Source organism: Macaca fascicularis, chromosome 4 (genome assembly GCF_037993035.2).
Source record: "Macaca fascicularis isolate 582-1 chromosome 4, T2T-MFA8v1.1".
NCBI lineage: Eukaryota > Metazoa > Chordata > Mammalia > Primates > Cercopithecidae > Macaca > Macaca fascicularis.
The window spans coordinates 137,265,089-137,291,464 of NC_088378.1; the positions used below are offsets into that span (position 1 = coordinate 137,265,089).

A 26,376-nucleotide genomic window follows, 5' to 3' on the forward strand; every position below is an offset into this window, starting at 1 on the left:
CTAAAAATACAAAAATTAGCCAGGCGTGGTGGCACATGCCTGTAATCCCAGCTACTTGGGAGGCTGAGGCAGGAGAATCGCTTGAACCCCAGAGGCGGAGCTTGCAGTGAGCCAAGATTGTGCCACTGCACTCCAGCCTAGGTGACAGAGTGAGACTGTCTCAAAACAACAAACAAACAAAACCTAAGTCCTGTCTCTGGTCACTGAGATAAATGTGTATCTGATTGTCTCCTTTGGAAAGGCTAACCAGAAACTCAAAAGAATGCAACTGTTTGTCTCTCACCTACCTGTGACCTGGGAGCCCCCTCCCTGCTTTGAGTTATCTCACCTTTCTGGACGGAACCAATGTTCATTTTACATATGTTTATTGATATCTCTTGTCTTCCTAAAATGTATAAAACCAAGCTGTGCTCTGACCACCTTGGGCACATGTCATCAGGACCTCCAGAGGCTGCATCGTGGGCTCATCCTCAACCCTGGCAAAATAAACTTTCTAAATTAACAGACCTGTCTCAGATTTTCAGGATTCACATTGTCTTCCAGTAATTCTAGAAAATACTCTGACAGTGTTTCTTCCCTACTTTATTATTTTCTTGTAGGACTTCACCTAGAAGACTTTCTCACTCTATCCCTCATGTCTCTTCCTTTCTTTCAAATATTCTATCTCTTTAGCTGGGTATGGTGGTGTACACCTGTAGACCAAGCTACTCGGGAGGCTGAGGCAGGAGGATGGCTTGAAGGTCGGGGCTGCAGTCAGTCGTGACTGCGCCACTGCTCTCCACCCTTGGCAAAAAAGGGACACCCTGTATTAACAAAAAAACAAAAAAACAATCAATCAAATATTCTCTTTCAGTCTCAGGACTACATTGTGTATATCTGTATATATATTTTCATTTCTACTTTTAATCTCACTGACTTTTCTCTTCAAGTGTCAGTTTGTCAAATCTATTGTTCAGTCTTTTGGGCCTTTTTTTTTTTTTTACTTTCTTGGAGTTGTTTTTTTTTTTTTTTTTTAGAGAGGAGGTCTTGCTATGTTGCCCAGGCTGCTCTCCAACTCCTGGGCTCAAGTGATCCTACCACCTCAGCCTCTTAAGTAGTTAGGACTACTACAGGTTCACAGCACACCTTACCTGGCTATTTAGTCTTTTTTTTTTTTTTTTTTTTTCTCTGAGACGCAGTGTCACTCTGCCGCCCAGGCTGGAGTGCAGTTGCAGCAATCTGGGCTCACTGCAAGCTCCGCCTCCCAGGTTCAGGCCATTCTCCAGCCTCAGCCTCCTGAGTAGCTAGGACTACAGGCGCCCGCCACCACGCCCAGCTAATTTTTTTTCTATTTTTAGTAGAGGCGGGGTTTCACCGTGTTAGCCAGGATGGTCTCGATCTCCTGACCTCGTGATCTGCCCGCCTTGGCCTCCCAAAGTGCTGGGATTACAGGTGTGAGCCACCACGCTCAGCCTTTTTTTTTTTTTTTTTTTTTTTTAATGACAGAGTTTTGCTCTGTCACCCAGGCTGGCCAGGCTGCAGGGCAGTGGTGCAGTCTCGGCTCACGGTAGCCTTGACCCACGGGCTCAAGCGATCCTCAAAACTCAGCTCCATGAGTAGCTGGGATTACAGCTGCCCGCCACCACGCCCGGCTAATTTTTTATTTTATTATTATTTTTTTTTTGAGACGGAATCTTGCTCTGTCACCCAGGCTGGAGTGCAGTGGCGAGATCTTGACTCACTGCAACCTCTGCCTTCCAGGTTCCAGCGAATTCTCCTGCCTCAGCCTCCTGAGTAGCTGGGATTACAAGTACCCACCACTACGCCCAGCTAATTTTTGTATTTTTAGTAGAGAGGGGGTTTCACCACATTGGTCAGGCTAGTCTCGAACTCCCGACCTCAGGTGAACCGCCCACCTCGTCCTCCCAAAGTTCTGGGATTACAGGCCTGAGCCACCGTGCCAGGTCCACTTTTCTTTTCTTTCTTTCTTTCTTTGTTTCTTTCTTTTTTTTTTTTGAGACGGAGTTTCGCTCTTGTCGCCCAGGCTGGAGTGCAACGATGCAATCTCAACTCACTGCAACCTCCGCCTCACTGCAACCTCCGCCTCCCACGTTCAAGAGATTCTCCTTGCCTCAGCCTCCCAAGCAGCTGGAATTACAGGCGCCCGCCACCATGCCTGGCTAATTTTTGGTTTTTTTTTTTTAGTAGAGATCGTATTTTGTCACGTTGGCCAGGGTGGTCTCAACCGCCTGACCTTAGGTGATCCACCCTATTCCGGCTCCCAAATTGCTGGGATTATAAGCGTGAGCCACTGCGCCCAGCCCCACTTTCCTTTTCTTTCTTTCTTTTTAGACGGAGTGTCGCTCTGTCGCCCAAGCTCTGGAGTGCAGGGGAGTGATCTCGGCTCACTGCAACCTCGCATACCGGGTTCAAGAGATTCTCCTGCCTCAATCACAGGCGTACACCAACACGCCCGGCTAATTTTTTGGAATTTTTAGTATAGATGGGGTTTCACTATGTCGGCCAGCTGGTATTGAAGTCCTGACCTCGTGATCCGCCCACCTCGGCCTTCCAAAGTGCTGGAATTACAGGCTTGAGCCGCTGCGCCCGACCTCTTTTTCCTTTCTTCTTTTTTTTTTTTTTTTTAAATAGAGCCAGGGTATTTCTCTGTCACCCAGGCTGCACTGCAGAGGCATGAACCCGGCTCACTGCACCCTCCACTTTCAGGGCTCAAGCGATCCTCCCGCCTCAGCCTCGTGAATAACTGGGACTACAAGCGTGCACCACCACAGTCAGTTAATTAAAAAAAAAAAAAAGAAAGAAAGGCCAGGCGCGGTGGCTCACGCCTGTAATCCCAGCACTTTGGGAGGCCGAGGCGGGTGGATCACGAGGTCAGGAGATCGAGACCATCCTGGCTAACACGGTGAAACCCCGTCTCTACTAAAAATATAAAAACTTAGCCGGGCGTGGTGGCCGTCGCCTGTAGTCCTAGCTACTTGGGAGGCTGAGACAGGAGAAAGGCGTAAACCTGGGAGGCGGAGTTTGCAGTGAGCTAAGATTGCGCCACTGCACTCCAGCCTGGGCGATAGAGTGAGACTCCGTCTCAAAAAAAAAAAAAACAATTGTAGAGATTAAGTCTCACGGTTGCTCAGGCTGGTCCGGACCTTCTGGGCTCAAGCAATTCTCCTGCATCACCCTGCCCAAATGCTGAGTCAACTTTTTTTTTTTTTTTTTTTTTGTTTTGAGACGGAGTCTCACTGTCGCCCAGGCTGAAGTGTAGTGGCATGATCTCGGCTCATTGCAACCTCCACCTCTCGGGTTCAAGCGATTCTCCTGCCTCAGCCTCCCGAGTAGCTGGGACTACAGGCGCCTGCCGCTAAATTTTTTTGTATTTTTAGTAGAGACAGGGTTTCACCATATTGGCCAAGCTGGTCTCAAACTCTTTTTTTTTTTTTTTTTTTTTTTTTTTTGAGACGGAGTCTCGCTCTGTCGCCCAGGCTGGAGTGCAGTGGCGCGATCTCGGCTCACTGCAAGCTCCGCCTCCCGGGTTCACGCCATTCTCCTGCCTCAGCCTCCCGAGTAGCTGGGACTACAGGCGCCCACAACCGCGCCCGGCTAATTTTTTGTATTTTTAGTAGAGACGGGGTTTCACCGTGGTCTCGATCTCCTGACCTTGTGATCCGCCCGCCTCGGCCTCCCAAAGTGCTGGGATTACAGGCGTGAGCCACCGCGCCCGGCGGTCTCAAACTCTTGACCTTATGATCTGCCCAGCTCGGCCTCCCAAAGTGCTGGGATTATAGGCGTGAGCCACCGCGCCCGGCCTCTGTTTTTTTATTTTATTTTATTTTTTTAAAAGTCTACTGGTGTGAGTGCATATGAGTTTGGAAAAATGTATACCACAATGTTAATAGTGATCCTCTTTGGTTGATGGGAGTACCTTTTTAGTCTTTTATTGTCATCTGATTTGTATGTTCTCTCTCTTTTCTTGCTCCAAGAGCATATATGACTTGCATAATAAATTTTGGGCGGGGAAAAAAAGAAGCGTTTCTAAAACGTCAGCCCAAAATAGGTGACCCTGTACTGATAAAGCACGCAAGCTCAGAAGTTCCCGGCGGCGGTTTCCTAGTGTGTGCGTGCGTCCCTCAAGCTGTCGGGCTCTGTGGTCAGATCCGCCAGTCCTTCAGGCACCGCCGAGGCCACCCCAGGCTCCGCGCGGGTCCTGGCGGGGGGCGGGCCCACGCCAGCCCGGAAGAGACGCAGCACCGCGCATGCTCCTTCTTTTCAAGCCCCGGCCCCGGACCCTGCAGCCGCCGAGGTGAGTTTCTGTGGAGTTCGAGTTCCATCGGCTCCCATCCGGGCCATCTTGCCGCCTTAGCGGCTGCTCCTTCCCAGGATGCGGGCAGGGGGCCTCTCTCCCACTCCCCACACACCCATTTCTGAGTAGCGACAGGGGCTGGAGGTTTATTTTATGGGGTAGGGGGCCGCTGGTAGGCGAAGATTGTCCGAGGGAGAGGGGGAGGATGAAGGCAGTGCGTGGCGGAGACCTGCCAGGTGAGACTAGGGAGACAGTGTCCCGCCGACACGCTTTTTCCTTGGGGACAGGACTCCCCCGACTGCCTGCTTGCCTGGCACTGGAGCTCTACTTTGGGGGAGGTGTGGTAGGAAACGAGGGTGCGAAGGCCTTAGCCCTTCGGTTTGGGGTCTGCCGCTTTCAAGAAGCGGGGTTCTACTCCTCCGGGCCTTCCCTGTGTACCTTATGGTACAGCCGCGCGATTCCGCGCTGGGTACAGTCGCTGATGGCCTCCAGCTGCTCCCGATAATACAGGGTCTGCTCCTCTTACCCCGCCATCGACCTTTGTAATTGTGATAACTTAAGGAAGTTTGGCGCGAATGTGCACCACTATGCTGGTTTTAACATGCTGACAGCTTTTCCACCTGAATTGTTTTTGGGGATGGGGAGGGACGGAGCTGGCCTCTGCCGAATCTGTTTTGTGAAGCTGAGTCCTCCCACCGGCATGTTGTCTACGGATTTTTGTGGGTGACTTTAGGGTCACGAACTTGATTACTGGGCCCCGGCCTCGTTACTCAGAAGTGCTCTTGACAGTCATCTCCTTTTTGCAGATGTTGATGCCTAAGAAGAACCGGATTGCTATTTACGAACTCCTTTTTAAGGAGGGAGTCATGGTGGCCAAGAAGGATGTCCACATGCCTAAGCACCCGGAGCTGGCAGACAAGAATGTACCCAACCTTCATGTCATGAAGGCCATGCAGGTAGGAGGGTGAGGAGGAAGACTGGGACGGGATGGAGGGATCTTCCCCTAACGTTCAAGGCAAGTTCCAAAGGGGAGGTCAGGACTGCCGGGGCTGCTTGCTAACTTGAAGGGCTGGGACTGGAGACTTGTCTAGGATGATCCAAGTTTCTACTTATGCCTTAACAGTAAGTTTTTTGCCTTACAGTCTCTCAAGTCCCGAGGCTACGTGAAGGAACAGTTTGCCTGGAGACATTTCTACTGGTACCTTACCAATGAGGGTATCCAGTATCTCCGTGATTACCTTCATCTGCCCCCGGAGATTGTGCCTGCCACCCTACGCCGTAGCCGTCCAGAGACTGGCAGGCCTCGGCCTAAAGGTATGGTGCCCAAACAAATGCCTTCAGCTATTTGAAAATAGTTTCTTTTGTGTAAGGGACAGAAGCATTCTTAGCTGGTGTCAGCTTTAGAGGGCTCTGGCCTGCAGGCATTTGGTCAAGTGCTAGAACCCTTGTCCCGTGACTTGGGACTTGGAATAGAACTAGACTCAGTTCTTCAGGCCATCCATGAGATGGCCTTAAGCACAGATAGTCAGTCGCTTTCTTCACCCATACCTGTACAAACATCCAGACACATGTGGTATAGAACATTGAGTAACTTTTCCAGCAGAGTGTGTTGTACTCTTCCCAAAAAGTCCAAAGCAAAGCCATTTACCACCTTGAAAGAAACAAGAGTTTTGTAGTTTTCTTGCCAGCAGGGGAAAAAATTAGAAACAGTGGAGTGGAGAACGGATGGTGTATACCACGATGTGAAAGGATATGCACGCATGTGTAGTGCGAGGAGAATTATCTTTTGATTATTGAGATCATTGCTGGCTTACAGTTGCTTTTTTTTTTTTTTTTTTTGAGACGGAGTCTTGCTCTGTTGCCCAGCCTGGGGTGCGGTGGTAAGCCACCGTGCCTGGCCTGTATTTTGTCTAGGTTATGGTTCTTTGTTATGAAACTGTAGGAGCTGCAGAGAGCGTAGGTTGGAGTGACAAAATGCACAGATTCCTAAACGTGATCATCAGAGGGTCCAGGTTCCCCTGGAGAGTTACTTTATGGAGCTTAGGAATTTGTTAGGAAAGTTGCCCAAGGGATTCTGGTGATCAGGTAGACATCTGTGGCCAAGGCTGGAGTGCAGTGGTGCGATCTCAGCTTACTGCAACCTCCACCTCCCAGGTTCAGGCAGTTGTCCTGTCTCAGCCTCCCGAGACTGGGATTATAGGCGTCCAGAACTATGCCCAGCTAATTTTTGGATTTTTAGTGGAGATGGGATTTCACTCTGTTGGCCAGGCTGGGCTCAAACTCCTGACCTCAGGTGATCCACCACCTCAGCCTCCCAAAGTGCTGGGACTACAGGAGTTAGCCACCGTGCCCAGCCCATAATACGTCTTTTTAGCAAGAGTTCTCTACTGCATCTTGGAATCTTCTGGGGGGAAAAAATGCCATTGCCTATCTGTGCTTGATATATTCTGATTTAGTTGGGCCTGACATTTATTTTTGCCACTCATTACATGATTTATTTCTGCTTTGAAAGCAGTTCATTCTGCCTGAGTGCAGTGGCTCATTCCTGTAATCCCAGCACTTTGGGAGGCCAAGGCAGGAGGACTACTTGAGTCCAGGAGTTTGAGATCAGCTAGGGCAGTATAGTGAGACCCGGTCTCTACAAAAAAATAAATTAGCCAGGCATGGTGGTGCACACCTGTGGTTGAGCCCAGGAACTCCAGGCTGCATTGAGCTGTGACTGGCCGTTGCACTCACCCTGAGCAACAGAGCAAGACCCTGTCTCGAAAAAAAAAAGAGACATAATTCATATTCTAATCACACAGACTCCGGGTAAGTTCCAAGGTAACTGGGTAGAGGAAATACTTGATTAAACTGTTACTTAATGTGTGTGTGTGTTTGTTTGTTTATATTCTGTCACCCAGGCTGGAGTACAGTGGTGCGATCCCAATTTACTGTAACCTCTGCCTCTCAGGTTCAAGTGATTCTCCTGCCTCAGCTTCCTGAGTAGCTGGGATCACAGGCGTACACCACCACACCTGGCTAATTTTTGTAATTTTAGTAGAGACAGGGTTTTACCATGTTGGCCAGGCTGTTCTTAAACTCCTGGCCTCAAGTGATCACCTGCTTTGGCCTCCCAAAGTGCTGGGATTACAGGCATGAGCCACTGTGCCTGGCCAAATTTATTATTTTTTTTGTTTGTTTGTTTTGAGACGGAGTCTCACTCTGTTGCCCAGGCAGGAATGCTGTGGCGCAATCTTGGCTCACTGCAAGCTCCGTCTCCTGGGTCCACGCCATTCTCCTGCCTCAGCTTCCTGAGTAGCTGGGACTACAAGCACCTGCCACCGCGCCCAGCTAATTTTTTTGTATTTTTAGTAGAGACGGAGTTTCACCATGTTAACCAGGATGGTGTTGATCTCCTGACCTTGTGATCCGTCTGCCTCGGCCTCCCAAAGTGCTGGGATTACAGGCGTGAGCCACCGCACCGGCCTATGATAATTTTTTAAAGGTAGCTCTAAAAGTTTGTGCCTTAGGGTGTGGTGGCTCACAGCTGCAATCTCAGCACTTTTGGAGGCCAAGGTGGGAGGATCACATGAGGCCAGGAGTTCAAGACCAGCCTGTCCAACATGGTGAAACCCTGTCACTACTAAAGATAACAACCAAAAAAAAAAAAAATTGCCTAGGCGTGGTGGCTCACGCCTATAATCCCAGCACTTTGGGAGGCCAAGGCAGGCGGATCACTTGAGGTCAGGAGTTGGAGACCAGCCTGGCCAACAGATTGAAAGCCCCTTTCTACTAAAAATACAAAACTTAGCTGGGCATGGTGGCACGTGCATGTAATTCCACCTACTCGGGAGGCTGAGGTGAGAGAACTGCTTGAACCCAGGAGGCAGAGGTTGCAGTGAGCTGAGGTTGTGCCACCACACTCCAACCTGGGTGACAGAGCGAGAGTCCGTCTCAAAAAAAGATTGATACAGTTTCCACCTTAATATGTATCCCGCAGCCTAACAGGTATGTGAAGAAGCCCAGGAGGAACTAAAGGATTCTTGGTAACCCGTAGATTATGTACTTAATATTGGAGTTGGGACTTTCAGCTTAGGATGCTTCCTTTTCCATTTGCATATACTAAGTTTTCTACTTAACGTGGGTCAGGTTCAGAAGTTTGGCTATTCAGATGTTCATAGAAATAGCTGGATGTCTAGATTGGTCCAATAATTGGAAAATGGTTTTATGTCGAAACAAAATGGAAGCCTTTTTTTTTTTTTCTTCGCAGATTTGCAGCCACGATTGTCAATAAGTTTCTATGGAGAAATAATTGTTTCTAGCTGACGTTATAGGTTTAAGGAGTTCCTGTCCCCATTAACCCATCTTAACCAAGTGGTTGCTCAGTGAAAACTGGAGAGCAATGCCAGTTTTCTTGGCTTTAAGGGACAGAGTTCCCAGATTGCCCTATGTTCACAGTGTGTTTTGATTTACATAGGTCTGGAGGGTGAGCGACCTGCGAGACTCACAAGAGGGGAAGCTGACAGAGATACCTACAGACGGAGTGCTGTGCCACGTGAGTAAATGCATCACCTATATTAGGGGTGTTGGGGTGAAATATCTGGATTCTCACAGCTGGCTCTGGCTGGGTGGGGCTCAGCCTTTGATGATGACAAAATGACCAGGAAAGATTCTTGGTTTAATTCTGCAGAGCATCAGAACAGCTGGAGTCCTTTGTGCTTCTTTCCTTATGCAGTGATTTAATAGATGAGAATTAGGAGGAAAGCCTTCTGAGTTAGGGACTGGAATTTTTTAAAAAGCAAAACTCAGGCCAGGCTCAGTGGCTCATGTCTGTAATCCCAGCAGTTTGGTGGGGGTCGAAGTGGGCAGATTACTTGAAGTCAGGAGTTCGAGACCAGCCTGGCCAACATGATGAAACCCTGTCTCTACTAAAAATACAAAAATTAGGGTGGTGTGGTGGTGGGCGTCTGTATTCCCAGCTGCTTAGGAGGCTGAGGCATGAGAATTGCTTAAACCTGGGAGGCAGAGGTTGCAGTGAGCCAAGATCATGCCATTGTACTCCAGCCTGGATGACAGAGCAAGACTCTGTCTCAAAAAAAACAAAAAAAAAACTTCAGTAAGATGAGGAGCCTTTGTTAGTATTTTTGTAAAGGAATAATAGGATTCAACTTGTTTTGTTTTGGTTTGGTTTGGTTTTGAGACAGTCTTTGCTCTGTGGCCCAGGCTGGAGTGCAGTGGCACAATCTTAGCTCACTGCAAGCTCTGCCTCCTGGGTTCACCCCATTCTTCTGCCTCAGCCTCCCAAGTAACTGGGATTTCTCCAGCCCTTGGTTGAGAGGAAGTTGGTGATATTGGAAGTTTAATGATTATGGGCCAGGCACAGTGGCTCATGCCTGTAATCCCAGCACTTTGGGAGGCCGAGGCAGGTGGATCACTTGAGGTCAGGAGTTCGAGATCAGCCTGGCCAGTGTGGTGAAACCCCATCTCTACTTGAAAAAAATTAGCCTGGTGTGGTGGTATGTGCCTGCCTGTAATAATCTCAGCTACTCGGGAGGCTGAGGCAGAAGAATTGCTTGAACCTGGGAGGCGGAGGTTGCAGTGAGCCGAGATCATGCCACTGCACTCCACCCTGGGCAACAGAACAAGACCCTGTCTTAAAAAAAAAAAAGAAATTTAATGATTACTGAAACCATATTCGTTATTGGCATTTGCTTTCCTCCCCCTATCCTTGTGCCCAATGTGAGCCATAGATCTAATACAAAATTTCCTGGTAGCCACACTTGAAAAAGCAAGTGGAAACAGGCTATTTGATTACTAATGTCTTTTATTTAATCAAATATGTGTAGAAGTGAGCTGGGAATGGTGGTATGTGCCTGTAGTTCTAGCTACTTGGAAAGCCAAAGCAAGAGGATTGTTTTGAGCCTAGGAGTTTGAGATACAGTGAGCTATGATCTTGTTGCTACACTCCAGCCTGGGCGACAGAGTGAGACCCCCCCAACTCAAATAAGTCAGGGCCAGGCGCGGTGGCTCACACCTGTAATCCCAGCACTTTGGGAGGCTGAGACGGGCAGATCACCTGAGGTCAGGAGTTCGAGACCAGCCTGGCCAACATGGTGAAACCCCATTTCTACTTAAAATCCAAAAAATTAGCCAGGCATGGTGGTATGCACATGTAATCCCAGCTACTCAGGGGGCCAAGGCAGGAGAATTGCTTGAACCCCAGAGGTGGAGGTTGCAGTGAGCTGAGATGGCACCATTGCACTCCAGCCTCAGGAACAACAGTGAGAGTTCATCTCAAAAAAAAAAGAATAAATAAATAAATATAAATAAATCGATTTTTAAAATATCTAAAAGTGTTAATTTAACATGTAATCAGTATAAACAGTATTGAAATATTTTACATTCTTTTTTTCCTTAAGTCTTTGTAATTGGCTGGGTGCAGTGGCTCACACCTGTAATTCTAGCACTTTGGGAGGCCGAGGCAGGCAGATCACTTGAGCTCAGGAGTTTGAGACCAGCCTGGGCAACATGGCTGAACCCATCTCTACAAAAAATATAAAAATTAGGGCCAGATGCAGTTGGCTCATGCCTGTAATCCCAACATTTTGGGAGGCTGAGGCAGGCAGATCACCTGAGGTTGGGAGTTTGAGACCACCCTGGAGAAACCAACATGGAGAAACCCCGTCTCTACTAAAAATACAAAAAAATTAGCCATGCATGGTGGTGCGTGCCTGTAATCCCAGCTACTGAGGAGGCTGAGGCAGGAGAATCACTTGAACCTGGGAGGCAGAGGTTGCAGTGAGCCGAGATCACGCCGTTGCACTCTAGCCTGGGCAACAAGAGCAAAATTCTGTCTCAAACAAACAAAAAATATAAAAATTAGCTGCCTACAGTCCCAGCTGAGGTGGAAGGATCGCTTGATCCCATGAGGCAGAGGTTATAGTAAGCTGAGATCGTGCCACTGCACTCCATCCTGGGCGACAGAGTAAGACCCTGTCTCGGGCCAGGCGCGGTAGCTCAAGCCTGTAATCCCAGCACTTTGGGAGGCTGAGATGGGCGGATCATGAGGTCAGGAGATCGAGACCATCCTGGCGAACAAGGTGAAACCCCGTCTCTACTAAAAAATACAAAAAACTAGCCGGGCGAGGTGGCGGGTGCCTGTAGTCCCAGCGACTTGGGAGGCTGAGGCAGGAGAATGGCGTAAACCCCGGAGGCAGAGCTTGCAGTGAGCTGAGATCCGGCCACTGCACTCTAGCCTGGGCGACAGAACGAGACTCCGTCTCAAAAAAAAAAAAAAGACCCTGTCTCAAATAAGTATAAGAAAACTGGTGAATTTTGCATGACTCCATTTGAGCTGTGACTGGGATATAGGACAGGGCAGCATCTTGTCTGCTTTTCTCCCATGGTAATTAAGGCTTTTGTGGGCCCTTACCCCTTTACATGTTAGTTCTTCCCTAATTACGCTCCCTTTGTTACCTAGATGCTGCTCTGAAGTGGGTAAGTCAGTCAGTGTGATCGGAAGTGGGAATCCTTTGGGAGGATTTGTAGTTTGGGCTGTGAGTATTGGAAGGCTGAGAAGGTGTTCCCCACCACTGGTGTAATTTGCTTATATTTAATGGGGTGGTGCGTGGCTTTTCCTGCAAGATTGGAGTCGGTGAGTTGTCTTCCCTTGTTCTATAGTAGATTGGATAATATGATGATTCTAAATCGAGTTTCACTTTCTAGCTGGTGCTGACAAGAAAGCCGAGGCTGGGGCTGGGTCAGCAACCGAATTCCAGTTTGTGAGTATCTTCCTATTTGTTTTCCATGAGCCATCATTTGTTCTGGCCTCAGTCTGGTTGCTCGGCAAGTTGTGGGGATGTCGTATAGTATGGTCCTGTCAGCCAGTTCCCTCCTCCCGCTTTTTTCCAAATTCCAAATTTTACATTGAGATGTAGCATGCAAACTTTTGTAAATATGTAAATTACTGAAATGAGTCTCAGAAATCAGTACATGTGGCCTGCTGTTACTTTGTTTTGTTAATGCTTGACATTGAACTAAACACTGGAAGGTGAGTGGGCTTAAGAACCAAGATGGTATGAAATCAGATCATCCCATCTTTTTTCATATGATGTTTCCCCATCTATAAAATAGAGGTAATTACAGCTACCAAGGAAATGGGCCTAGACGTTGGATATGGCCCCACATCCAGTAAGGGGCAGTGCTGGGATTTACAGCCTGTACTCAGCTCTCTCCCAGCAGTTTACATTTGGGGGCCTCTGGAGTTATAATGAGGCTTGAAAGTTAGCAAAACCACAAGGTCAAACCAGAGTGCTGCTCATGCTGATGTGATGTGCTTTCTCTTACAGAGAGGCGGATTTGGTCGTGGACGTGGTCAGCCACCTCAGTAAAATTGAAGAGGATTATTTTGCATTGAATAAACTTACAGCCAAAAAACCTTAATCTTGTGTCCATTTTGTTTGCTTTGTGCAGCCTGAACAGGAACGTTTTAAGGGTCAGAGTGTAAATGGGACAGTACTGGCTTGGTTTGGGGGGTTGTCGTTGTCCTGGGTGACACCGGCTGCTGCTGTCCTTGGCTTTGGCATGTGCCCTGCTTTCTCTAGCCAGCGCCTCCCTGCAGAGTGGTGTCCCATATGGTGCTGCACCTTGGAGGCAGTTGGAGAACTGGGTTCCTTTTCCAGACCAGCCATGCTGCCTCAGCTCTGCGTGGTGGGAAAGTTGCTGGTTGCCTGGGAGTTGTGATTTGTGCCTGCTGTCGGGAACTATAAGAAGTGCTGGGCAGGGAGGATCAAAGGTAACCAAGGAAATGGTTCTCCTTCAATTTATGGGGAAGAAGCACAGGAATGGTGTTTAGGCCAGCATTACTAATATGTCTTCAAGGGTCGGCGTTTGTTGACAAGAATCAAGGGAGAAAACAATGCACAAAAACCACTGTTCACAGTGACTAAGGCCTGTAGTCCCAGCTACTCAGGAGCCTGAGGCAGGATTGCTCGAGGCTAGGGGTTTGAGACCAGCCTGAGAAACATAGCAAGACCCTGTCTCAAGGACCAAAACATTTGAAACTCATCTGAAAACTTTTTTTTTTGAGACGGAGTCTAGCTCTCGTTGCCCAGGTTGGAGTGCAATGGCGCAATCTCAGCTCATTGCAACCTCTGCCTCCCAGGTCAAGCAATTCTCTCTCAGCCTTCCAAGTAACTGGGATTACAGCCTTCTGCCACCATGCCCGGCTAATTTTGTATTTTTAGTACAGATGGGGTTTCTGCGTGTTGGTCAGGCTGGTCTCGAACTCCTGACCTCAGGTGAAATGCCCACCTAGGCCTTCCAAAGTGCTGGGATTGCAGGTGTGAGCCACCATGCCTGACCAACGTTTTTATGTCTTAACATAATTGGAATAAATATTGGGCAGTAGGAGCTTTGCTGTCCAGGGTTCCTTTAAGGAAGGAATAAGAGTTGTAGTTTTCCTTGGTCTCCGAGTGGTGATCCGTCATGGCATGACTAAATGGACTAGAGATGTGTATATAGTCTTCTGTTGATCAAGTGTGATCTCAGCATGGATGCAGGAAAGGGACTGCAAATATACTATATACCTGGCACAATGCCAGAAGGGAAACTTGGCATAGCCCAGTGAGAGCTGAGACAATCCTGCAGACTTGCTGAGTAGGACACCAACCTTGGCTTGCAGATCAGTCACCATGACTATCTGCAGTAAATACGAGTTACTGGGATGGAGGTGGTTAAAGCATTTGAGGTAACAGCTCTGAACCAACCAGTGGCTCAAGACAGGCCCAAGGTAGTGTTTTTCAGCCAGAAAAACTGGTAGCTAATTGGAAGTGCGTCTTACGGGTTTTGAGAACTTAGGAATCATTTGTGGAGTACCGTGGTCTAAGCATTGTATAAAAATGGACAATAATTGGTGAAATGGGGCCCGGCATTGTGGTTCACACCTTTAATCCCAGCAGTTTGGGAGGGCAAGATGGGTGGGTCACTTGAGTCCAGGAGTTAAAGACCCGGCATGGGTAACAGTGAAACCCCATCTCCACAAAAAAAAAATACAAAAATCAGCCTCGCATGGTTGTGCTCACCTGTAGTTCCAGCTACTTGGAAGGCTGAGTCAGGAGGATTGTTTGAGCCCAGGAAGTAGAGGTTGCAGTGAGCTGAGATTGTGCCACTGCATTCCAGCCTAGGCGACAGAGTAAGACTCAATAATTATCACTGATCTCATGAAGCTGAGCACTGTGGCACACACATGTAGTCCCAGCTACTCAGGAGCCTGAGGTAGAAGGATCACTTGAGCCCAGGAGTTGAAACCATCCATTGAGACCCAATCTCAAAAAAAACAAAAAAACAAAAAACTTGGTCAAATGAGATTTGTGACAATTCTAAACTACACAGATGAGAATTCTAAACCACCTTCAGTATTGATAGGCAGTTGTAATGTAGACCACGAGGTGGCAGCTGATGGTAACTCCAAATACGCACTTAACTGTTAGTCCTGGGAAGTGAACTTTGGAATCTGAGCCACCAATAAAATAGAAGCTTGCTTTGGCAGAAAGCAGCAGTGTTTGGGGAAGCTCGTTTCAGCACGGCCTTGGCTCGTTTCAAAGATTGCTTTTTATCCAATTTTTCTGCTGGCTCGAGTGATGTCAAGTGGTTTGCCCATGTTCACACGCTTTGTGATTGTTTAACCTGGATTCCACTGTGAAATGTTAGGAGCTCCTGCCTTTCTGTTTCCCACAGGCCAGCTAGTGAATAGGTTTCCTCTACGACCTTAGTGATTTTCTGGCCCTAAAATGTTACTTTTTCAGCTAGGGCTCTTTGCCAACTTCTTTCCTCGTGATTCAGATTAGTTTCATAATATATACTCCAAGATCACCCATGGACTCTGGGGAAACCCGAGGAGTCTAGAAAAGAGCATGTGAATAAAAACATGCAGGTAGAAGTGGATCTTGGTGCCTGCCAGCTCTGTCCCTACCTTGGTAGATGAAAACAGCCCTTCCAATCAATAATCATTCATTAGCTGCTCAAGGATCATTGCGAATAAGAGCTCTGAGAAACAAGGCTCAAAATTTGCCCTTAAGCACCTGACAGTCGAGTTGGGAAAACAAAACCAAAGCTATACATTAATAAGAGTCCAGAACAACAACTATTCTGTAAGTGGTAAATCGCATCCAGACTGAATTCTAAGGACGTGTAGGGCAAGGGAGATGAATGAAGGCTGAAGTGGCCCAGAGGTGAGTTGCGGGGCAGGCTGCATGGGCCCAGCCATCACTTGGGAAAAGCTTTGAAGAGGTTTAACCCATCTTCCAGGGTTGGTCTCCAGGTGCACCTTAGCCTCAAATCTACCCACCAGCCCAATGGTTCATCAGATAATCCCAACCACCACTACTGCTACCTACCAAAGGGTTTTTCAAGGGATTTGGGAAGCTGATAGCTGAAGATACATTTTCCTAACTTAACATAAACTTCCTGATAGGGACACAAATCTCCTTCCCTGAAAAACAGAATCCCCTTGCAGCCAGTGCCAACAACAGCTTTAAGTCTCAGTGACTCTTTTGAAGCACCACTTCTGTTTTGATTAATAAACAGACCAGGAAGCAGCTATCATGTAGGCATGTTACATGCTTGGAGGCAAGATAGAGCAGCTTAAAAGATCCCCTAAGAGGCTGGGTGTGGTGGCTCACGCCTGTAATCCCAGCACTTTGGGAGGCTGAGGCTCACCTGAGGTCGGGGAGTTTGAGATCAGCCTGACCAACATGGAGAAACCTGGTCTCTACTAAAAATACAAAATTAGCCAGGCGTGGTGGTACATGCATGTACTCCCAGCTACTCAGGAGGCTAAGCCAGGGGAATCGCTTGAACTCGGGAGGCGGAGGTTGCAGTGAGCCAAGATCGCGCCGTTGCACTCCAGCCTGGGCAACAGAGCAAGACTCTGTCTGGTAAAAAAAAAAAAAAAAAAAAATTCCCTAAGAGGTTGGGCGCAGTGGCTCACGCCTGTAATCCCAGCCCTTTGGGAGGCTGAGGCAGGCAGATCAAGAGGTCAGGAGTTCAAGACCAGCCTGACCAACATGGTGAAACCCTGTCTCTGCTAAAAATAAAAAAAAAAAAAGTCCCAGCACTTTGGGAAACTGAGGTGGTCGGATAACGAGGTCAGGAGTTCGAGACCAGCCTGGCCAGCCTGGTGAAACCCCGTCTCTACTAAAAATGGAAAAAATTAGCCGGGCATGGTGGTGTGTGCCTGTAATCCCAGCTACTCAGGAGGCTGAGTCAGGAGAATCACTTGGACCCAGGAGGCGGAGGTTGCAGTGAACCAAGATCATGCCACTGCACTCCAGCCTGGGCCATAGAGCGAGACTCTGTCTCAAAAAAAATAAATAAATAAATAAATAAAAAAAGATCCCATAAGATACTTGTTTTTGAGGAGGTAGCTCTGTAGACATGAGGGCTCACTAGAACGCTCCCTACCTGGTGCCTGGCATGGGTGGGCCCATTGAGGCTAGGCATTGTTAGGATAGTTTGTATTTTCTAGAGTTTTATATAAATGGAGTCATACGGTATGCATTCTTTTTAGTCCAACTTCTTTTGGCATAATTGTTTTGAGATTCATCAGTACTGCGTGTATCAGTAGTTCCTCCTTAGTGCTGGGCAGCATCCCATTGTGTGGCTATACCATGATTTGCTTATCCATTTACTTGTACTTGGGCATTTGGGTTGTTTGTTTCCAGTGCTTGGCTATTGTGACTAATGTGAACATTTGTGTACAAGCTTTTGTGATGACATGTGTTTTCAGTTCTCTTAGGTATATACCTAGGAGTGAAGTTGCTGGGTCATGCAGTAACTCTATGGTTAACACTTAGAGGAACTGCCAAACTGCTTTCTAAAGTAGCAGCATCATTCTACACTCCCTCTAGCAGTGTGTGAGTTTCAGTTGCTTCTCATCTTCACCAACACCTGGTCTGGCCAGCCTTTTCATTTTAGCCATTCTAGTAGGCATGAAGAGTTTGGATTTTATCCCACAGGCGATCATGAGCCAGTGAACAATACGAAGGTGGGAGGCGGACAGTGGACGGGGAAAGGGGAGATGTTGGTCAACACGTACAAAGTTTCAGTTAGATAGGAATAAGTTTTGGTGTTCGATTGCATAGCACAGTGACTCTTGTTAATAACACTGTATTGTATACTTCAAAATAGCTGAAAGAGAGGTTTTTACATGTCCTTACCGCAAAGAAACGATAAATATTTGAGGGGATGGACATGCTAATCAGCCTAATTTGATCATTCCACAATATGTACATCACATTGTACCCCATAAACACATACAATTATAAATAAAACTTAAAAGCAATATGGAGGGGAGGACTGACACAACCAAGAATGCTGGATGCTTGGGAAGTACTCGACCCCACACTGCGGAATACTGTAGGCTGGACTGGGTCTGCGCCGTGACCACACTGGGGCAACGAGTGTTCATGGGTAAGCCCCTTGGTCAGTGGTGACTACAATACACATTCAGGCTGCTACCAGGAAAGGGAGGGGACAAAATCCATCATTTGATTGCTCAGTTTTTGAAAGGGAAACTAGGACAGAATGAGGGCAGTAGCGGGGGGAATGAAAGGAATTGTTTAAAAAGTTACAGCCCATAGAAAGCAGGGAGCCCATTTCTATTGAAAAGTGCTTTATTGGAAGCCCGTGATAAATGCATGGCACCAGACCAAGAGAACAGCCACTTGAAAAATAAGCCCTGCATGGTTTACTGACATATCAAAGAGCCCATTGTGAGGAAAAGGGCATCTTTAAAAATGAAGAAATATTAAATGAGAGAGGATACCCAAGCTAAGGGAATTAAGGAGGCCTCAAAATGGGGCAAAATTTATGAAAGTTACAAATCAAATGAGAGTAAGAAATTCTGAAGAGTATCTGCAAGAAATGTCAAAGCAAATAGTTTATTTAAGTTCTAGTTTATTTAAGTGTGTGAAAAGCAGAAGGTCAGTTTCAGAATCTAGGGGCATCCATTTATTAATGTGCAAAAAGTACACTGGGAGGCTGAACAGTCAACTGACTGTTTGACATCTTTGCCTCCATTACACAGAGATTTCCCCTTCCACTAAAATAAAAAACATTTAGTATAGAAAACTTCAAACATATAAAATAAAAATAAGTATAATAAACCAAGGTTGGGCATGGTGACTCACACCTGTAATCCCAGCACTTTGGGAGACTGAGGCGGTCGGATCACCTGAGGTTGGGAGTTCGAGACCATCCTGACCAACCTGGAGAAACCCCATCTCTACTAAAAATACAAAATGAGCCGGGTGTGGTGGCGCATGCCTGTAATTCCAGCTACTCGGGAGGCTGAAGCAGGAGAATCGCTTGAACCCGGGAAGTGGAGGTTGAGGTGAGCCGAGATCGTGCCATTGTACTCCAGCCTGGGCAACAAGAGCAAAACTCTGTCTCTGAAATGAAATGAAATGAAATGAAATGAAATGATGAAATGAAATGAAATGAAATGAAATGAAATGAAATGGACCACAGTGTACCCATCACTGAGCTTTAATAGTCATCAGCATTCTGCCATTCCTTTTTTGTTTGTTTTGAGATGAAGTCTCACTGTGTTGCCCAGGCTGTACTCAAACTCCTCACACCTCAGCCTTCCAAATAGCTGGGACTACAGGCATGGCCTCTGCCATTGTTGTTACATTGATACCTATGCCCACTCCCACCCCTAATTTGATTATTATTTTAAGTCAGATTTATTGAGGTACAATTTACATACAGTAAAATTCACTTTGTTTTTTTGAGACAAAGTCTCACTCTGTCATCCAGGCGGGAGTGCAATGGTACCATCATGGCTCACTGCAGCTTCTACCTCCCAGGCCCAAGTGATCCTCCCACTTCAGCCTCCCAAGTAGTTGGGACCATAGGTTGCACCACCATGCCTGGCTAATATTTTATTTTTATTTTTGTAGAGATAGGGCCTCCCTATGTTGCCTAGCTGGTCTCAAACTGCTGGGCTCAAGTGATCATTCCACCTCAGCCTCCCAAAGTGCTGGGATTACGCATGAGCCATCACATCTGGCCAAAATTCACTTTTTAGATATAGAGTTCTGAGTTTTGATAAAAAGATATACATCACAGTGAAACAATGGAGCTTTTCCATCACTCTAAAAAGTGTTTCCACATGCTGCCCCTTTGTGGTCAACCCCCTGGCAAACACTCTTCTTGGTCTTTAGTATAATTTTGCCTTTTCTAGAATGTCAGATATGTGGAATCATATTGTATGTACTCTTGGGACTGGCTTCTGTTGCTCAGCATGGTGTTTAGGGATTCATCCATTATGTTGCATGCATCATGCATCAGTAGTTTGTTCCTATTTATTGCTGAGTAGTATTCTGTTACATGGATGTATTACAGGGTTTTTTGTTTGTTTGAGATGAAGTCTTGCTCTAGTTCAGTGATGCGATCTCAGCTCACTGCAACTTTCTCCTCCTGGGTTCAAGTGATTCTCCTGCCTCAGTCTCCTGAGTAGCTGGGATTACAGGCACCCACCACCATACCCAGCTAATTTTTGTATTTTTAGTAGAGATGGGGTTTCACCGTGTTGGCCAGGCTGGTCTCGAACTCCTGACCTCAAGTGATCTACCTGCCTTGGCCTCCCAAAGTGCTAGAATTACAAACATGAGCCATCGCATCCAGCCCACAGTTTGTTTATTCTTTTTTTTTTCTATTTTTTTCTTTTTCTTTTTTTTTTTTTTGAGACAGAGTCTCACTCTGTCACCCAGGCTGGAGTGCAATGGCACAATCTCAGCTCACTGCAAACTCCACCCCCTTGGTTTGAGCAATTCTTCTGCCTCAGTCTCCTGAGTAGCTGGGATTACAGGTGCCTGCCAACACACCCAGCTAATTTTTGTACTTCTAGTAGAGACAGGGTTTCACCATGTTGGCCAGGCTGGTCTCAAACTCCTGACCGCAAGTGATCTGCCCACCTCGGCCTCCCTAAGTGCTGGGATTACAGGTGTGAGCCACCGCACCCGGCCTGTTTATTTATTTTGTATATAGGCATTTTTAAGTCAAATTGACATTGAAATACACAAATATTAACTCTACTCTTGGATGATGGATACAACCTTGTAACTCATACCCCTGAGAAAGAGAAAAGCAGCCCCTAATGTCAGGAACTGACCTGATCCTTATAGCTAGGCCTTGGCATGTTTGAAGCTGGCCTGGCGCTCACAGCGAGGCCATGCCATTCTCCTGTGGACATAAACAACATCATCAAACATCAACAATCAGACAAGGTCACTTTGTGACCCTGATAAAGTGTACCAAAAATACCAAGACTGCCAGGTGCGGTGGCTCGTGCCAGTGATCCCAGCACTTTGGGAGGCTGAGGCAGGTGGATCACATGAGGTCGTCCAATCCAGAGCAAAGCCTCAGTCCCTTAACCTTCCCCAAAACCACCTAACACAAGTCCAAATCCTAAATCCTTCTTATTACCCTCTTTGAGATACGCTATGCTTTTCCACGATATGTATTCTCTTTCATGACAACCAGCAAAATCCTAACTTTGTTCAACTACAAATATGTTTCTAATCTGTGCCTGGAAGGCATTGATCATTGATGTCCCTGTCAAGATACAAAATATTTCACTTTTTTTTTTTTTTTTTTCCGAGACCGTGTCTCACTCTGTCACCCAGGCTGGAATGAAGTGGCTCACTTTAGTTTCAAACTCCTGGGCTCAAGTGATCCTCCCACCTCAGCCTCCTGAGTAGCTGGGATTACAGGTGTGCACTACCATGTCTAATTTCTTTTTTTTTTGAGACGAGTCTTGCTCTGTTGCCCAGGCTGTGGTGCAGTGGTATGATCTTGGCTCACTGCAGCCTCCGTCTCCCGGGTTCAAGAGATTCTTCTGCCTCAACCCCCCAAGTAGATGGGATTACAGGCATCTGCCACCACACCCGGCTAATTTTTGTATTTTTAGTAGAGACAGAGAGATGGGGTTTCACAAAGCTGGCCAGGCTGGTCTCAAACTCCTGACCTCAAATGATTCGCCTGCCTCGGACCTCCCAAAGTGCTGGGATTACACGTGTGAGACACCACGTCTAGCCCCAATTTTTTTTTGAGACCAGATTTTTGAGACGAGACCTCGCTCTGTTGCCCAGGCTGGAGTACAGTGGCACGATCTCAGCTCACCGCAGCCTCCAGCTCCCCTGGCTCAGGTGATCCTCCCACTTCAGCCTCCTTTTTTTTTTGAGACAGGGTCTCTGTTGCTCAGGCTGGAGTGCAGTGGCACAGTCTCAGCTCACTGCAATCTCTACTTCCCAGGCTGAAGCGATTCTCTTACCTCAGCCTCCCAAGTAGCTGGGACTACAGGCGCACACCACCACACCTGGCTAATGTTTGTATTTTTTGTAGAGATGGGGTTTCTCCATGTTGTCAGGTCTGGTCTCGAGCTCCTGGGCTCAAGCAATCCTCCTGCCTTGGCCTCCCCAAGTTATGGGATTACCTGTGTGAGCCCTTGGGCCTGGCCACTGATTTGTAAATTTTCAGTAGAGGTGCGTTCTTCCTATATTGCCCAGGCTAATCTTGAACTTTTGGCCTGAAGCAATCCTCCTGCCTCTGCCTCCCAAAGTATTTGGATTAAAGGTGTGAACCACGATGCCTGGCCTCATCTCCTTGTTTTTTTGGAAGCAGGGTCTCTTTCTGTTGCCCACGCTGGAGTGCACTGGTAGAATCACAGCTCACTGCACACACTGGAGTGCAGTGGTGTGATCATAGCTCATAGCAGCCTCGACCTCCCAGGCTTGAGTGATCCTCCCACCTCAGCCTTCTGAGTAGCTGGGGCCACAGGCATACGCCACCATGGCTGACTAATTAAAAAAAAATTACTTGAGAGACAGGGTTTTCCTATGTCCTTCTCTACCTTTTAGTCATGAAGAGACGGCTTATGTTTTCCACAAAAGTCTTGGTTTTAGTTTTTATGTTAAAGTCTATAGTCTAAAGTCTTCAGTTTCATGTTAAAGTGTATAATCCATCTCGAATCAATCTTTGTGTATGATGTGAGGTAGGAGTCATGGTTCATTTTTGTCCATATGGATACCCCTTTATTCCAGCACCATTTGTGAAAAAGCACTTGTCCTTTCTTCATTGGATTGCTCTGGTGTCTTTGCTGAAAATAAATAACCATGAAGTGTGGGTCTATTTCTGGATTCTCTATTCTGTTCCATTGATCAATTAATCTATCCTTACACAAATGTTACACTGTCCTGATTACTATTTTTTTTTTTTTCTTTGAGACAGAGGCTCTCTCTGTCACCCAGGCTGGAGTGTAGTAGCGCAACTTTGGCTCACTGCAACCTCCGCCTCCTGGGTTCAAGCGATTCTCATGCCTCAGCCTCCCAAATAGCTGGGACTACATGTGAGTGCCACCACACACTGATTGCTGTCATTTTGTAGTATTAAAAATAAGTTATATAAATCCTCTGACTCTGTTCTTTTTCAAGTTTTTTTTTTTTTTTTTGCTGTTTTACATCCTTTTCATTTTCATATGCACTTTAGAATAATTTTGACGACTTCTTCCCAAAAAACTGCCAGATTTTTCTTTTTTTTTAAGACGGAGTTTCTCTTGTTGCCCAGGCTAGAGTGCAGTGGCATGATCTCTGCTCACTGCAACCTCCACCTCCTGGGTTCAAGTGATTCTCCTGCCTCAGACTCCCAAGTAGCTGGGACTAAGGCACCCCCCATCACACCTGGCTAATTTTTGTATTTTCAGTAGAGACAGGGTTTTACTATCTTAGTCAGGCTGATCTCGAACTCCTGACCTCATGATCCACCCGCCTCGGCCTCCCAAAGAGCTGGGATTATAGGCGTGGGCCACTGCGCCCGGCCCAGAATTTTTATAGGAATTGTGTTGGATCTGTATGACAATTAGGCAAAATGGATGTCTTTTTAATACTGAGTTTCCTAAACCATGAATATAGAGTATGTCTCCATTTGTTTAGGTCTTCTTGAATTTCTCTCAGCAACATTTTGTAGTTTTCAATATACAGATCTTACACAATTCTTTTTTTTTTTTTTTTTTTGAGACAGAGTCTTGCTCTGTTGCCCAGGCTGGAATGCAGTAGCGCGATCTCGGCTCGCTGCAAGCTCTGCCTCCCGGGTTCTCGTCATTCTCTTGCCTCAGCCTCCCTAGTAACTGGGACTACAGGCGCCAGCCACCACGCCCAGCTACTTTTTTGTGTGTGTTTTTAGTAGAGATGGGGTTTCACCACATTAGCCAAGATGGTCTCGATATCCTGACCTCGTGATCCGCCTGCCTCGGCCTCCCAAAGTGCTGAGCATTTCTAAATTCTTTTTTGAGTTAGAGTTTTGCTTTTGTTGCCTAGGCTGGAGTGCAATGGCATGGTCTCGGCTCACTGCAATCTCTGCCTCTCGGGTCCAAGCAATTCTCCTGCCTCAGCCTCTCGAGTAGCTGGGATTACAGGTGCCCATCACCATATGTGGCTAATTTTTGTATTTTTAGTAGAGACAGAGTTTCACTAAGTTGGCCCGGCTGGTGTTGAACTTCTGACCTCAGGTGATCTGTCCACCTTGGCCTTCCAAAGTGCTGGGATTACAGGCTTTGTAACTCCTGAGGTCAGGAGTTCAATACCAGCCTGGCCAACATGGTGAAACCCTGTCTCTACTAAAAATACAAAAATTAGCCGGGCATGGTGGTAGATGCCTGTAATCCCAGCTACTTGGGAGGCTGGGGCAGGAGAATCACTTGGACCCAGGAGGCAGAGGTTGCAGTGAGTCAAGATCATGCCATTGCACTCCAGCCTGGGCAATAAGAGTGAAATTCTGTCTCAAAAAAAAAAAAAGAGTCTCGCTCTGTCACCTAGGCTGGAGTACAGTGGCATGATCTCAGCTCACTGCAACCTCTGCCTCCCGGGTTCAAGCCATTCTCCTGAGCCACTGTGCCCAGCCTAATTTCACTTATTAATACTACTATTTTGGGTATTTGGCTAGTACCTACCTTTGGATTTTCTACTTAAAAAATAGGTTGTCGGCCAGGCGCGGTGTCTCATGCCTGAATCCCAGCATTCTGGGAGGCTGAGGTGGGTGGATCACTGGAGGTCAGGAGTTTGAGACCAGCCTGGCCAACATAATGAAACCCCTTCTCTACTAAAACTACAAAAATTAGCTGGGTGCAGTGGTGCACGCCTGTAGTCTCAGCTACTTGGGAGGCTGAGGCAGAAGAATTGCTTGAACCCGGGAGGTGGAGGCTGCAGTGAACCAAGATTGTGCCACTGCATTCCAGCCTGGTTCATGGAGTGAGACTCTGTCTCAAAATAAATAAATAGATAAACAAATAAATAAATAAATAAAATAAAAAATAGGTTGTCTGTGAATAGTGACAGTTTTACTTCCTCGCTAGTCTTTATGCCTTGTATTTATTTTTCATGTCTTATTTCACTAGCTAGGATCTCTAATATAATATTTAATAATAGTGGTGAGAGGAGATATTCTTGCCTTGCTTTTGATCTTAATGGGAAAACATTTATTCTTTCACCATTTCACCTGTTGTTCATAGGTGTCCTTTATCAGGTGAGGAATGTTTGCTTCCATTCCTAGCTTGCTGAGAGTATTGACTGTGAAATAATAATTTTATTTAAAAGTGAAGTGCTTTTCTAGGATCAAGACAATCATATAGTTGTTCTCTTTTATTATGTTGATGTGATTTATTTCACTGTTTGATTTTTGTAAAGTTAAACTAACATTATATTCTTGTATTAAACTTTTTTTGGTCATAATATATTTCACTGCATATATTGCTGGATTCTATTTATTGATCTGTTCTTCATGATTTGTGTGTGTGTGTGTGTTCATGAAGGATACAGGTCTGTAACTTTTTTCTTGTAATGTCTTTATCAGATTTGCATATCAGAATTACTTCAGCTTCATATAATAAGTTGAAAAGTATTCTTTCCACCTCTGTTTGTTGAAAAAGCTTGTGTAGAATTTGTATCCCTTCTTTCTTGGGTATTTGATAGATTTTACCAATGCTACCACCTGGCACTGGAATTTTCTTTATGGCAAGTTTTTTTGAATAGACTTATTTTAGAATAGCTTTAGGTCTATAGAAAAGTTGTGAAGATAGTAGAGTTCCCATGTTCTCCACACCCAGTTTTCCTTATTGTTGACATCTTACATTAATATGGTACATTTGCCACAACCAATATCAGTATATTATTATTATTATTATTTTTGAGACAGGGTCTTGCTCTGTTGCCCAGACTGGAGTGTAGTGGTGCAATCTTGGCTCACTGCACCTCTGCTTCCAGGGATCAAGCTCTCCTCCCACCTCAGCCTCCCAAGTAGCTGGGACTACAAGTGCACACCACCACGCTTGGCTATTTTTATTTTTACAATTAATATTTTCAAAGAACCAACTTTTGGCTTTGTTGTTTCTATTGTTTGATTTATATTTCATTGATTTCTTCTCTTTTATTAATTTCTTCCCCTACTTAATTTGGGTTTGCTTTTTTTCTAGCTTATTTTATTTATTTATTTACTTTGAGACAGGGTCTTGCTCTGTTCCCCAGGTTGGAGTGCAGTGGTGTGATCTTGGCTCAGTGCAACCTCCGCCTCTCAGGCTTAAGTGATCCTCCTACCTCAGCTTCCTGAGTAGCTGGGACTACAGGTGCCACCACACCCAGCTACGTTTGTATTTTTCATAGAAATGGGGTTTCACTATATTGCCGAGGCTGGTCTTGAACTCGTGGGCTCAAGTGGTCTGCGTGTCTCAGCCTCCTAAAGTGCTAGGATTACAGGTGTGAGCCACTGCACTCAGCCTTTTCTCGCATCTTAAGGTGGAAATCTATATTATTGATTTTAAACTTTTCCTCCTTTCTAATACTAGTTGAATATATTTCCTTCTAAGCATTGCTTTTTTTTTTTTTTTTTTTTTTTTTTCTGTAGAGATGGGGTTTCACCATGTTGCCCAGGCTGGTCTCCAAACTCCTGGACTCAAGCAATCTGCCTGCCTCAGCCTTCCAAAGTGCTGGGACTACAGGCGTGAGTCACTGCGCGAAGACAGCTTTAGTTAAGCCTCATATATATTG

At 46.3% G+C, this 26,376-nt stretch overlaps 1 protein-coding gene across 5 annotated transcripts; it reads left to right on the forward strand.

Annotated features, from left to right (window-relative positions):
- The first annotated feature begins 4,221 nt into the window (after positions 1–4,221).
- Positions 4,222–26,376, forward strand: RPS10 (ribosomal protein S10). Of its 5 annotated transcripts, none has more exons than XM_065544132.2 (7): positions 4,222–4,530; positions 5,101–5,250; positions 5,437–5,608; positions 8,754–8,831; positions 11,757–11,773; positions 12,002–12,057; positions 12,625–12,719. In XM_065544132.2, exons 2-7 carry the CDS (start codon positions 5,101–5,103, stop codon positions 12,716–12,718), a joined length of 567 nt encoding a protein of 188 aa, XP_065400204.1. In that variant the 5' UTR covers positions 4,222–4,530; the 3' UTR covers position 12,719. The 5 variants fall into 5 exon arrangements, with proteins under 5 accessions (XP_065400204.1, XP_065400203.1, XP_005553317.1 ...); XM_065544131.2 differs by having other exon boundaries at positions 4,222–4,294; XM_005553260.4 differs by lacking the exon at positions 11,757–11,773 and having other exon boundaries at positions 12,625–12,715.

Excerpts from the sequence above, each read along its gene's own strand:
- RPS10 (XM_065544132.2), top strand. The coding sequence starts at position 5,101 with ATGTTGATGCCTAAGAAGAACCGGATTGCTATTTACGAACTCCTTTTT. Across the intron at positions 5,251-5,436 it reads ATGTCATGAAGGCCATGCAG|TCTCTCAAGTCCCGAGGCTA; the intron begins GTAGGAGGGTGA and ends TTTGCCTTACAG. Across the intron at positions 12,058-12,624 it reads CAGCAACCGAATTCCAGTTT|AGAGGCGGATTTGGTCGTGG; the intron begins GTGAGTATCTTC and ends TTTCTCTTACAG.